Source organism: Trichosurus vulpecula, chromosome 3 (assembly GCF_011100635.1).
Source record: "Trichosurus vulpecula isolate mTriVul1 chromosome 3, mTriVul1.pri, whole genome shotgun sequence".
NCBI lineage: Eukaryota > Metazoa > Chordata > Mammalia > Diprotodontia > Phalangeridae > Trichosurus > Trichosurus vulpecula.
This window is the reverse complement of record NC_050575.1, coordinates 317,365,823-317,378,805: the sequence shown is the minus strand read 5'-3', so window position 1 is coordinate 317,378,805 and position 12,983 is coordinate 317,365,823. Positions and strand designations below refer to the sequence as shown.

Here is a 12,983-nt window from a genome sequence, read left to right as displayed (position 1 = left end):
TAGAAGGAATGTCTTGTTTACTTGGGTCTCAGAGGGTAAAGCCAGCAACAACTGGTGGCAGTTAGAGAGGCAACTTTAGGCTTGGTATTGGGGGAAAAAACACGAACAGGCCCTCCCTGCCCCCCACCCCCGGGAAGTAGTGCAATCCCTTCTCAAGGGAAGGCAAGCAGAAGCTGAGTGACCATTTTTGTGTATGTTAGGGGGAAGATTCCTTTTCTGGATATGAAATCGACTAGATGGCTCCTGAGATCCTGTCCAACAAATTGTGTGATGTTTTATCAACTACTTGTTAATGTGGAAAATACTATGCTAGGCACAAGGTGGGAAAAAAGACAAAAATGAAATCATCCCTGTTCTTAGGGATCATACATATACTGGGAGACAGACATGACATAAATAAGTAAAACAAAAAAAAAAAACAAAAACAAGGTAATTGGAAGGAGTGAACAAATACAGGGTAGAGAAGACTTCACAGAGATATTGTCATCTGAAGAGCTTTAAAACAAGTAAGGGATTTTGAGAGGCAAAAATGAGAAAGGATGGGGGATGGAGGTGCAAAAAGTAATTGTCAAGTCTGGGTAGCAGTAGGTCAGCTTAGCTGGAACACAGTAAAAAGTAAATTTTTCACACCAAGTTGTTCAAAATGTACACATGAAATACATGCATGATCCATAAAAGAACCAGAACTCTCCACCAAGTATGCTTGTCTATATGATATGGAGCTTTCACAGAAATAGCAGCTGTGTTGTAAAGGAAAGAACACTGAACTTTTAAGTTGGAACACTTGGATTCAAGTCCCAAATGTAACATCTAACAGCTGTTGTACTCATCTACAAAATATGGGTGATGTCTGCACTACCAACTTCATGGAGTTGTCAGAGCATTCCTTTGCACCCAACACACACACTATTTTGAATCAGCTGCGTATGTCACAAGCCCCAATTCGCTTGAAGGTGGACGCAGTCTTATTTCAACCCTAAATAACTTTCTCACAAGTAGAATATAGTATGAATTTAATGTTGTATATGGCTCAGATGACAGGACAAAGAACCAGATGCAAAACCTAAAAAGGCCATCGGCTACTAGCTTCTTGCCTGTTATCACCTCTGTTCAACTCTTTATTTTTTTTGATTTCAGACAAGCTCATCAAGCTGGGAAGACTAAAGATTGGCTCATGAACGCCAAACCATTTGCTCATGTAGATGAAAGAATGTAGAACCTATTATGACTTCAATAGTGATGGGTCACAAAGCTGAAACAGATGATAGTGGGGGAAAAACTCTTCTAGGCTCCATTCACACAAAGGACTGTCATTGAATATATGGCTGAAAGTAGTAAACGTCAATACATTCATGACAATTCATAGGCTGGCACTTATGCTGACTCTAGTAGCACCTTATGGAAAAATCTTTATTATAAAAAATAAAGTTGTATGGAGTGATAAAAACAAAAGCATATCTTTACAGTCAATGTGAAGAATAAGTTCTCAACCACTCAAGAGAATCTATTCTTATTAGAAATTAGTCTAGTTTTATATCTGCAAAGAACAAATTTACTGGGAACCCATTCCATTAAACAAATACTATATACAATTCATACAACAAAAACAGAATGTTAAAGAAGCTTATTCTTAACTCATTCCTTCCTTCAACCTTTATTCAATGAATTAAATTAGGAAGTAGCTGGGAAACTCATTGGATTTAATGCACAAAGTCAGAGGAATCTTGGAAGTTAAAGTTATAGGAAAAATATGCAGAATCTCTTTTCAGATGTCCTGTGATCAAGCTTGAAACTAGGAGACTTCTTAGTTTTATTTTATTAAATGAGAAATTATTAAATAGTGAAAAAATAAAGAACTTTCAAAATGACTTTTAAGAAATTTACACCAAGTAAGAGAATATTTTAAGTGGTAAAAATAAATTTGTGAACCCACCAAAGAACTGGATAACAAATGTTAAAAGTCTTTTCCTAAAGAAGGCCCAGATGGATAATAAAATTACTTCTAGTTGGAAGGGAAAAAACTATAGTTTCATTAAGTGAAACAATTTATTCCTTTGAAAGGATTTATCCACTGCATCAACTTGTTTAATCTCTTACTAAATAGGTGTTTCTTATTTGTACATCAAACAGGATACAAATAAAAGTTTGCTAATTTATCAACATATTAAAAGTATAAGTTGATCAAAGTACTTGCTCTGCCTGAAAAAAAAATCAGAATATTTTTCAAGATACCAATAAACATAGAAAACCAACATATACAAACTATTGACAGTATACATCTTATTTTTGACTAAAAATACTCTTCTATTTTTATAATGACCCTTAGTTACCAACTCCTATTTTGGGTCCTGTGAATCCATCAGGGTTTACTAAGAAATTTGTATTCAAATATGTAACTCAAAGGCACTCAACTCAGTGGTCACAAGTTCCTGAGCTTAAGTAGGAAATAGGATCCCTTAAAAAATTGTTTTTTAAAAAAAATACATAGATAGATGAGTACAGAATAAAAAAATGCTTAACAAGTAATACTTGGTACACAAATAACATGAATAATAATTTAAGACTATACAGGATGCTAAAGAGAGACTATGGAAGGAAAAGGAACTGCCTTATAGAAGCAAAATAAGATACATAAAAATTCCTTTTCCTCCCAAAATAAGCTTCTTTGCAAGTGAAACTGATGATTTTAAATCCTAGAAAAATTAAAATAAAGGCAAAACAACATGAAAAAATTATCTTAAGTTGAAAAATATAAATACAGTCCTCAGCTTAGTCTTTCAACTCCCCAAAGCATATAGAGGATGTGAAACCATTCAAATCAAGTACAAACTGAAGGGACACAGATAAGAAGAGAAAAGCAGACTCATTAGAGATTGAGTGATAAAACTGAAGGGCAACTGTAAAGACACATCATCAAATCTGTAGCCAGATGTTAAAGTAATTTCCTAATTATTTTTCATCCAAACAATAGAAAATTTGCAGATATATAACCAAAGTTCACCAATATTAGGTTAGGGTCAAACTTTATCTAAAAAAGCATATATGTATTTTGTTTGATAGAAAAATGTCAAAAGTCCCATTAATCTTCAGTTCTCGTCTGCTAACACTAAACAGAAAGCACAAGTTGACATTTTCATAGCATAATTGGGTTTGGCAGGAATTTTCTTGGCTTCAAAATTCACTTTCTTCATATATGCATAGAATTATATGGAGGATAAAAAGTAAGTTATATGTATCATCTGCTACAGTTCATAAGGCCTTTCTCATTATTAGTCACCTTATTTGTGTATATCAGTAGGGCCATAATGTTAAAGTAGAAATAAAACATTTTCAAAGTGCAACTGTGTTCCATTTGACCAGATTGCTCAGTTTTCCGTATTCTCCAGTTGACTGCCATTTTCAGTTTTTTTTTCTGGTGATACGTACAGGAAGTTACAGCAGATAAACAAAGGAAAGATGAGAAGTCTGCTATCCAAATTCATCACCACCTGTTCCTATACAAAATAAATTTGGAGACACATTACAAAGTAAGCTGGACAGGAAACAGAGTTTTAACAGTTTTAAATTTTAAAGGTTAACAACAGGGTGAAGCTGGAGATACAAAGATGAAAATGACAGTATCTACCCCTTGAAATGAAAAGGAAATAGGAAATAACTGGCCATGTTAAAGCAATGTGATGGAGCTAATGTGATCTTGGGCTCTAATCGAGTTTAGTTAAGGGGGAAGTGCTGAGCAAAGGTCAACAATTTCACTATATTCTGGGCTAGTGAGACTACATCTCAAATATCAGGTCTAGTTTTATGAAACATGCTTTGAGATACTCAGACAAAACATAGAGCTTCCAAAAGAGGACTTGTATGAATGCATTAAAATACTTATTAATTACCAAACACATGCAAGATACTGTGCTGAAGCCACAAATGAAAACCTCAATGAGCTTAACGTTCTACTGAAGATACAATATGTACCCAGATTAGGTACAGTATTTTAGAGGAAAGAAAAAGCACTAAAAATGATGGGAATGTGTATGTCCATGTGAACACATCATGCACACATTCTGGGGCTTGTATGCACGCACATGGAAACTGGGAAAAGTTTCACAGGAATGGCACCAGAGTTGAGCCCTAAACAAAGAAGATTCCAAGAGTACATGCATTTCAGGCATGGGGAAAGCAGCCATCATAGTGATGAGAGATGGACTGCTGAGTTTAGATGTCAGGTCAGTTCACCTGGAAGGAAGAATGTATTCATGAAGAGCAAATACAAAATAAGATGGGAAGAACAGAGTATATAAAGCATTAAGTGCCAGGCTGTGAAATTTATACTTTATCTCAAAGGCAGGAGGGAGTCCCTGAAGGTTTCTGAGTAGTGAGGTGATAAGGTCAGACCTGTGCCTTAGAAATATTACATCCAACTACATGGAGGATGGTTTTGGGAGGAGAAACCTTAAAAGCAGGGAGATCAATTAGGAAGCTACAACAGCCTACGCAAAAGGGTTTATGAGGGCCTGAACTGGAGTGATGGCAAATGATAGTAATGAATATGGAGGGTGAACAAGAGTCAATAAAGTCTCAAGGGCTATGAACTTCAGAGGCTGGAAAGATAGTGGTGCTCTCAAAAGAAATAGGGATAAATTTAGGGAGGAAGATGGGTTCTGTTTTGGATTTATTGAGCTTGAGAAGCTGACAGGACAACCAAGTGAAAATATTTAGCAGGCAATTGGTGATACAAGAAAGAGTTCAGGAAAGAGTTTATGGCTAGACATATATATCTGGGACATAACACAGAGACACAATAACTGAATTCATGAGAGTGGATTAGCTCACTAAGGGGAAAGTATAGAGAGAGATGAGCAGAGCTCTGGTCCGCTTAGATGAGCAGGGAGTCAACAACTTTATACTTCTACTAAAATAGAAGCAGCCCCAGGACTTTCCCATTGGCCCTGCTACTGCCTGCTGAGGTCTTCCAGGCTTCACCATTATCCCTTTGGGACTTGCAGGACTTTCTGTCTGTCCTGAAGCTGAGCCTTCAATAGACGTGATGTCTTCAGGGTAGAATGTGAACTTGAGAGCACTGGGACTATCGTCACTTTAACACTTCAATACTCATCACTTAGAGCATTGCCAACAGAAATGCTTTTTCATTCAGTCTTTTAGGATAGACGTTATTAAGCTAGAGTAGACAAAGGAGGGCAAACCAGAGTGATGAATCTTCAAGATCACGACATATGAAGAAACTTGGAATGTTTGGCCTGAAGGAGAAAAAAACTCAAGGAGAGACATGATAGCTGTGTTCAAGTGTTTGAAGGGTTGTCAGAAGGAGGAGTATTAGACTTTTCTCCTTCGTTTTAAAGAACAGAACTTAGAGAAATTGGTAGAAGTTACAAAGACAAAGATTCAAGTTTGAGATAAGGAAAAATACCTAGAAACAGTTTGTTTTGAGCTACCTTTCCTCTCCACAGGCCTAATTTTTGAAATGCAGTTCCTATAGGAGATATTTTAATTTTTACCTACCTTTTAAAATCTGCACATTGATCATTACAAAAACATTACTTGAGTGACACACTTTCTATACAACTGCAGGAACCAACTTTCTATTACTATAAAGCATTAAACAGAAGTTACTTTCAAAAGGCCACAAAGTCAACCTACCTGATCCTTCTCAAGAGTAAGTATTTGGTATCCAGTTGTTCTACTACAAATCAGTTTCCCACTACTATCGAGAGAGGCCAAACGTAGTCTAGGATTATAAAGAAAATATCCTTATCAAATAAATTGAAAACTGAGTCCATCAATGATTTCTAATTGCAAATTTCTTTTTGAAACCTCAATTTTACTGCTTTTACCTTTATATTTTTCAAGTAGTGATGTTATAAGCCTTCCTGATAATTCTTTACAGATCCACTTAATCTGACTTCAAAGTACAATCTGATTTCTTTATCCTTATGAACCGCTGCTATCAGACAATTCTTGAGATGTAAGCAAAATAATTGGTGATGTCCATACAACTTATTTTTTAGAACTTGCTTGGCAGACTATGTTTCAATTTGTCTGCCTACATACTTCCTCATGAAATACATACTTGTAAGAAAAGACTAGCAATAAAAGTCGGAGTTATCAGCATTGTACAAAGTTATGGACATGGCTAGTATATTTACTTGCTCTCGTATTGTCATATTTATGACTTTTGACACCTATGTATTATAAGTGTAGAAGATAGCCCAATATCAACACGACTGATGATGAACTACTATATCCTACAACACTATTTTCTACTCCTCCCTTAGATTCTAAGATTATCCCTCCACCAATTCTGAGGTCTCTAGCATATAATGGAAACACCAAACAGCATTCACTAGTTCCACAAAAAATAACTTAAGCAAAATAATATTACAAGAGGCAGTCAGCTGCACGGGGATAGAGCTGAGCAGAGCTACAGCTTCCTGGGTGGACCTTCAGTGATGCCCCAAGTGACTTGACAGTACAGCTTGGGACCCTGTGGCCATTTGGCTGCACATGATGCTTACTGGGGGAGTGCTAGAAACGGTGCACTGGTATTATACCCCACTGGTGATTTGTCACTTCTAATAATCACCCCCCTCCTTCCTCTTATCCTACCTGAATGCTATATTTCTTCGAGGCTGTAAACTGACAGATCCGCTGCATGGCTGATTCAGTGTGTTTCGTTTGAAAATAATATAGCGATTGGTGTAAGTGACAAGTAAGTCAAAGCCAAAGTTAAACCCTGTCCACCGCCAGCAGTACTGAAAAAAAAATAAAAAAAATAAAAAAAGCTGTTATTCCAGTTTATGATATTGGTAAGTCAACAATAATTCAAAACGCGGTAAGACTGGAGTTGCTGTTATTCCTTTCTATGACCCTTATACTTCTCTTTTCTTTGTGCCACTGTCCACCATTGCCTTCCTATACCCCACCTCCAAATCTCTCCAATCTGCTGCCGAACATAACTATTAACTATTGACAGGTACTGGTGAGATTCATCTTGGCTAGGCTGCTTTAAAATAAGAAAAGAGACTTCTAACCAGAAACCTAAGATATGACAGCTCAGGAAGCCAAGAAGCTAGGATGAAATAACCACCACTGACCATCAAATATTAGCTGATTGGTTTCTAAACTCTTTGAACCTTAAAAACCAGAAGACTGGTTAATCATCAAGGACAGAGGTGGTTAAGGAAGGCTTAGTGGGTCAAATAAATTGGAACATGGTTACCATCATTAAACTCTGATGCCTCTTCTCGACATGAATGACAAGGTCCTATCAAGACTGAAAAGCTTCTAGTATAGACTCATTGAGGGTCTACGTCTACTGTCCAAGGTCCACCCTTTGCTAAATCTGGAAAGGCTCACTAAGTAAGAGAAGGAAAATACCCACAAACCAATGAAATAACAAATTCTTAAAGTACATTCTAATCATTTGAGACCTCAAATATAAAGGTGGGAAACTTAAATTATAGTACACATGCTCACAATTATTAATTTAAAAACAGTATAAGTATCATCAAAATAGAGGACAATAACTGCTCCACCTCCAAGCACAGCAAGGCCTACGTGTCAGCAAATTTTTTTTGAAAGAGAAGAAATACCATACTTCCTATTTTACTGTTAAATAATTGGAATAAGAATGTAAACAAACCACAATCGGTACTTACTTCACCATCCTTGGCAAGTTTTCTACCACACCTCATGCTATTTCCTTCAAGTTCCTCTTTATTAATTTCCTGAGGTCTAGAAATATATATAACAAATGATTTTGATGATGACAGATAATAGCTCACTGTGAATTCTGAAGTGAAAGAACAGAGAAACATATGCTACTAGATTTAAAGTATGAATTTTCCCACTGGTGGTACATAAGAGTGACAGGGATGCTATGATTTAATTTCTGATTAGACAACTTTGTCAATAAACAGGTTAGAATTTTACATTGCATTTCTCATTGCCTCCATATCTATTCTGCACCTACTAGGACTTTTATAAGTCAGAGAACATAAAAACTCCAAACAAAGAGATAGTACTAACAACACTATCTTGCATTGATGGATTCAAAAGAAAACAAAAACACAATTTTATTCTCAAATGAATGACAGCAGCTCTTTTAAAATATATATCATTTAAAGTATAATAATAATCATCCCTATAATGATTGGCATTTATATAGTGTCTGCCATGTGCCAAGCAGTGTACTAAGCACTTTACACATAATCTCATTTGATCAGTAAAACCCTCACAAGCTTTGATTTTATTAACCTAGATCTATTCAAGGAAGGGAAGCTTTAGTTCAATCTCCCAGCAAATTTGAAAATTATGCATTAGGAAAACAAAACAGTAATTCAAATTATTGTCACATTCAGAATATGTGTTTCAGTCTCACAGTCTAGGCTCTTTAGAATAATCAGTGTAAATTACAATTTAAATAGCAAAGAAAGAGTGGATTAAGAAAAAAAGAAAGTCTAATGGCTTATACCTACCCCGTATCACTATCTTGTTCTGCCCTAAGCATGGCAAACCATTGCTGTTTGTAAACGGAGGCCAACCATTCTAAAATTCGAAGATAAAAACAGAAAAGGAAAAGTTTAGAGGATTTATACCTTTTTAAAAATATGAGAACACTAAAGCATAATAATCAATCATCCAGTGGGTTTGCATTTCACAAATTCATTACATTCAAAATAGTAAAGCATCTGAAAAGAGTAAAAGTTCTATGTGTGATTCTACAAGACTCTAGGCTTCAGAGAAGCTTCTCATCTGCCATGGGAGAGAAGTCCCTCTATAGTAAGCTATTCACGCTAATGAAATAAACCGTAGAGTTCAACTAAAAGAGCTATGATTTTGTTTCAATGTTTATTTTTTTTTAAATTATTACTCAGGAAGAGTTGACTTAATCATTTTTTCAACAAAATGTATACTCTACTGTTCTTTTCAGCCTCAATTCTTCATACCTCAAAGCAGGCTAGACTTCATTTTGAAGATATGTAAATTCTAAAAGCAAGAAAGATTACATGCACATATATATCTATAATTCACATATTTTTTATCTTAGGTATCTCAGGGTAACATCACGAATAATGATTTGGTTACTTTATTTACCACATCTAGATGAGGACAACCAAGTAGCCACTTGCTAAGATGAACCAGTTCCAATTCAGCAAGATTATTCATGAATATTTGGGTGATGATTTTATCACACTATATTAGGTAAAGCAAAAGCAAAAAAAAAAAAAAACCCCAAGCTATTCTAACTAAATCAAACTTATGTTTTGGATGCTTTCCTTTAACAATAGGAGCACAAAACTATATGAATAAGCAAAAACTCTCTGCATCCTTGAACTTTTAGTTTAAAACAAAATACAGCTAGTTTGGTCTTTGTTTTCCTGATCAATTTTTTTTCACTCATCACCTGAAAACAATTTTCTGCTCTTTGATGATCAAATGATTTCTTTAATTATATCAGTCCAAATAAAGAAAATATTTTTCTACAACTTGAGAAAAAACATTTTTGTTAAATTTCATATAATTTCAGGAACATATCAATCAAGGTGGTTGACTACCCTTTCTCTGAATTGATGATCAGACTCTCTACTCATGTGCTACTTTGATGCCTCAGTGTGGCATGAAAACAACCCTGTTTTCTCAAAAGGCTAGGATGGTGGACTGTAGTAAGTTTTTCTAGGTTGTAACAAGCTGAGAACATTTTAAATATGGGCCCATTGCTAACTGGACTCTATTTGTTGTACAAGGCCTGGTTTAGCTAATTCAGGGAGGCTCATCACCAGATTGCCTGCAGGATGTTCAATTTCTTAACCACAGCCAACTGTTAAAGATCATCTGCTAAGTATATGTAAGGTGGCAGAAAATAAAAATTTTTCAGAGCAAGATGCATTGAGATTGAATTTTTCAAAGTACATAGTTAAAATTATATACAAGTATCTATTTCCCCATTAACTATAAGTGAAGTCTCCATAAATATTATTTGAAAAAAACAATGTCCTTAGACAGATTACTAACTTGTAAAAAAAAAATTCAAAATTTTATTCTTTAACCAGTAGGCAATGTTTATCTCTAGGTCAAAACAAGAGGGTCAATATTTCTCATATAGAACAAATAATCTGGTTTCTCTTCAAAGGGTCTTACCATTAAACTTTAATCCTTTAGATCAAATGTTGTTGAGTTAAGCATATAATTTTCTGTTGCGCTTGGCCCCTGGCATCAGGATCTTAATATGAGTTTTAAATATCTGGACTAATAGATAATCCTAAGTGAACCAAAAGGTCTTAGGAAATATTTCATCTGATACTAAGCCCTCAAAGAGATCTACCTTAACTTTACATACTGTTTTGATAAGTTTTAATAAATTATTTATATCTATTAACATGTTAAAACATATTATTAGTATATACTTTGGATAATAATTTCAAGTATGCTTTAATACTTAACGTATAAGTCTAAATAAATTATTTAACCTGACAAACAGAAATTTTTACTGTGAGTAAATGATTCATATTATGTTTAAATTGTTATAGCTTCTTTCCTTCAAAAAAAATTCCTTTAACTAACATGTATAATCTCACTTAAACTCACAGTAATTCTATATTATTCCATCAACAATGCCAGGGACTAGAAAATAAATAACTCCAGATAGGGTAAATTGTATAATATTTATTCATCATTTGGGGTACATAAAAAAGTAAAGTACAATGTGCCACATTGTGACTATTGTATGTTAGGTACAAAAAAATGGCAGTACATTCCATAACACTGAGCAGCAATTAAAAGTCACTGCTACATCTACAATTAGGTACGCAAACACAGATAACCATATAGAAGAATTTCCTTATAATGTTAGTGCTGAGGATAGGACTAATTAATATTCAACTAAACTGCAGTTTCAGGTTTTTCTTATATAAAATTAGTATGTTTTGAGAAAAGGAATTTGTAGTATATCTAAAACCATGTATATCTATGGTATATTTAAAACAATGAATTATGTTATAATGAAGTCTAGAACATTTTACACACAGTAGAGAATCCCAGTACAGCAATGCATAGTGTACAAAATTTAAAAATAAAACCTTGGATACAGGCTGAATGGTATGTACAGAGGTGGGGGGAGACAAGATAAGAAGTGGCAATTAGGAAAGGCAAAAAGGAAAGGCTTAAAGCCCCAAGCTGGTTTGTACATATACCCTCTAATGGGCTAATAACATCTAAGTAATAAGTAATTATCATGACAAATGTTAGGTGAGTAACCAAAGACCTTTTTTTCCCGGCTCATGCTAGTGAAATCCTCTACTGTGTGTTAAGAATGGAAAGTAGGTTTTTGTTGATTTTGTGGGGGTAGGGAGGATGACATAGACAGTGGGAAATAATTTGGATCCATCCGTGCTGATTTGTGAGAAGACTTCATTGTATAGGGTGCCCTAAACTCACATGCTAAGGTGTTCAACTTTACTTTCAAGTTGAGAAAATAAGGCTGAAATCTGGCCAGTTACTTGTCAACTTCTGGACCACCTTTATCCTTTTATCCACACCCCTTTATCTTTCTGAATGTGGAAACTCTGGGGACTAATGTGGATTGGCATCTATTCTGTAACATAGAGTCTCAGAGAGTTGTCTGGGGCAGTGAGAGCTTTAAGTGACTTGCCCAATGTCACAGATCCAGTATATGTCAGAGATAGGACTTGAACCCAGGTGTTTCTGACTCTGAAACCACCAATCAACAATGCCACCTTTATTATAGAAAAAAAAATCAAACTTTGATTCAAGATGATACAAACATTCATCATTTTCTAAAACATATCATGCATAAGACAGCATAATTTACTTTTAAGAATATATTATGATTGTGACTTTCAAACTATGCATCATAAGGTATCTCTCTAAAGTTCTTCAAAACAAAGTAATTAGGAAGTACACATAATTAGTATCTGTTTATCATCTTCTAACAGAAACATGGCCAAATGTCTAGATAGAGCACAACATTATCCCCAACAACTGCACAACCAATGAACCAAAGGGAGTACTTTCTTCTCAGTTCTTTTGAGGACTCACTCATAAACAAAAGCGAAATCTTACAATAATATAGGCACCACTCTATTCTGTGAAGATGCCTCCAAATCGGTCGTAGTAGAAACTTTTAAGATTTAAAAAAATCTACGAACTAAAAATTTTCCAAAAGAATACTGAAAGAAATTTTTTTAAACAGGATTCTTTTCAAATACATCAGAGGGTAATAAAATTAAAACTGTTTTTTTTTATGCTACACTTCTATAAACATCATTCCAGGAGATTACTTATGTCTTAGACATAGATAAATGGGTCTTCAAAAAAAATATTTGGAGTGCCAAAACTAGACATTTTCAGACCTATAATTTAAAATACCTTGCCATTTTTATATAAATTTGAGTACTTTATAGACTATAAATTTACAGAAGAAACCTGAAAAGAGAAATACTATTATCTACTTCATATGTATATGACTTAATATTGAATGGAATTTTGGATCAAAAGATATGACTTAGAAATCAAAGAATAATTTCAAAATATTTAAAACTCTAATCTCCAAAGACAATATATGCATATGTATTTTCATATGAAGTTTTACAATGCTCAAAAAGAAAGAAAAAGGTTCTTTCATGAAACTTACTCTTTAGGACAATCAACTTTTAAAGAATTTAAGATACTCTATAAATTAGCTAGCACAGGGTAACAATACTGAATTCAATGTTGCTGTTAAAATAATTCTTTTGTATTCTCTTACCTGAAGGTATGAGGGCATCTCGTTCAATGATTCTTGCAGAAGCTAAATCACTGATAATATACTGCAACCTCAAGTGTCTGAATACTGGTATAAAAGCTTTTCCCTGATCAATTTCAAGGAAGGCAATATCTTCAAAATCTGCACAAATAGAAAATAAATATTGGTCTGCTTTCTCTCAAATGTTAATCTGGTTTTCTAAGAAGCA

The 12,983-nt window shown here is 34.4% G+C and overlaps 1 protein-coding gene across 1 annotated transcript in view; it reads right to left on the bottom strand.

The window, feature by feature from the left end:
• Window positions 1-1,392: 1,392 nt before the first annotated feature.
• The window catches only part of GMCL1 (germ cell-less 1, spermatogenesis associated), a 28,783-nt gene continuing 17,192 nt past the window's right edge, over window positions 1,393-12,983 (bottom strand). The window contains exons 9-14 of the mRNA XM_036748089.1: window positions 12,779-12,916; window positions 8,490-8,559; window positions 7,671-7,746; window positions 6,619-6,764; window positions 5,653-5,740; window positions 1,393-3,494 (exon numbers count right to left, since the gene is read on the bottom strand). Coding sequence (XP_036603984.1) covers window positions 3,366-3,494; window positions 5,653-5,740; window positions 6,619-6,764; window positions 7,671-7,746; window positions 8,490-8,559; window positions 12,779-12,916 — 647 coding nt within the window. The 3' untranslated portion in view covers window positions 1,393-3,365. The remainder of the gene's footprint in view (window positions 3,495-5,652; window positions 5,741-6,618; window positions 6,765-7,670; window positions 7,747-8,489; window positions 8,560-12,778; window positions 12,917-12,983) is intronic.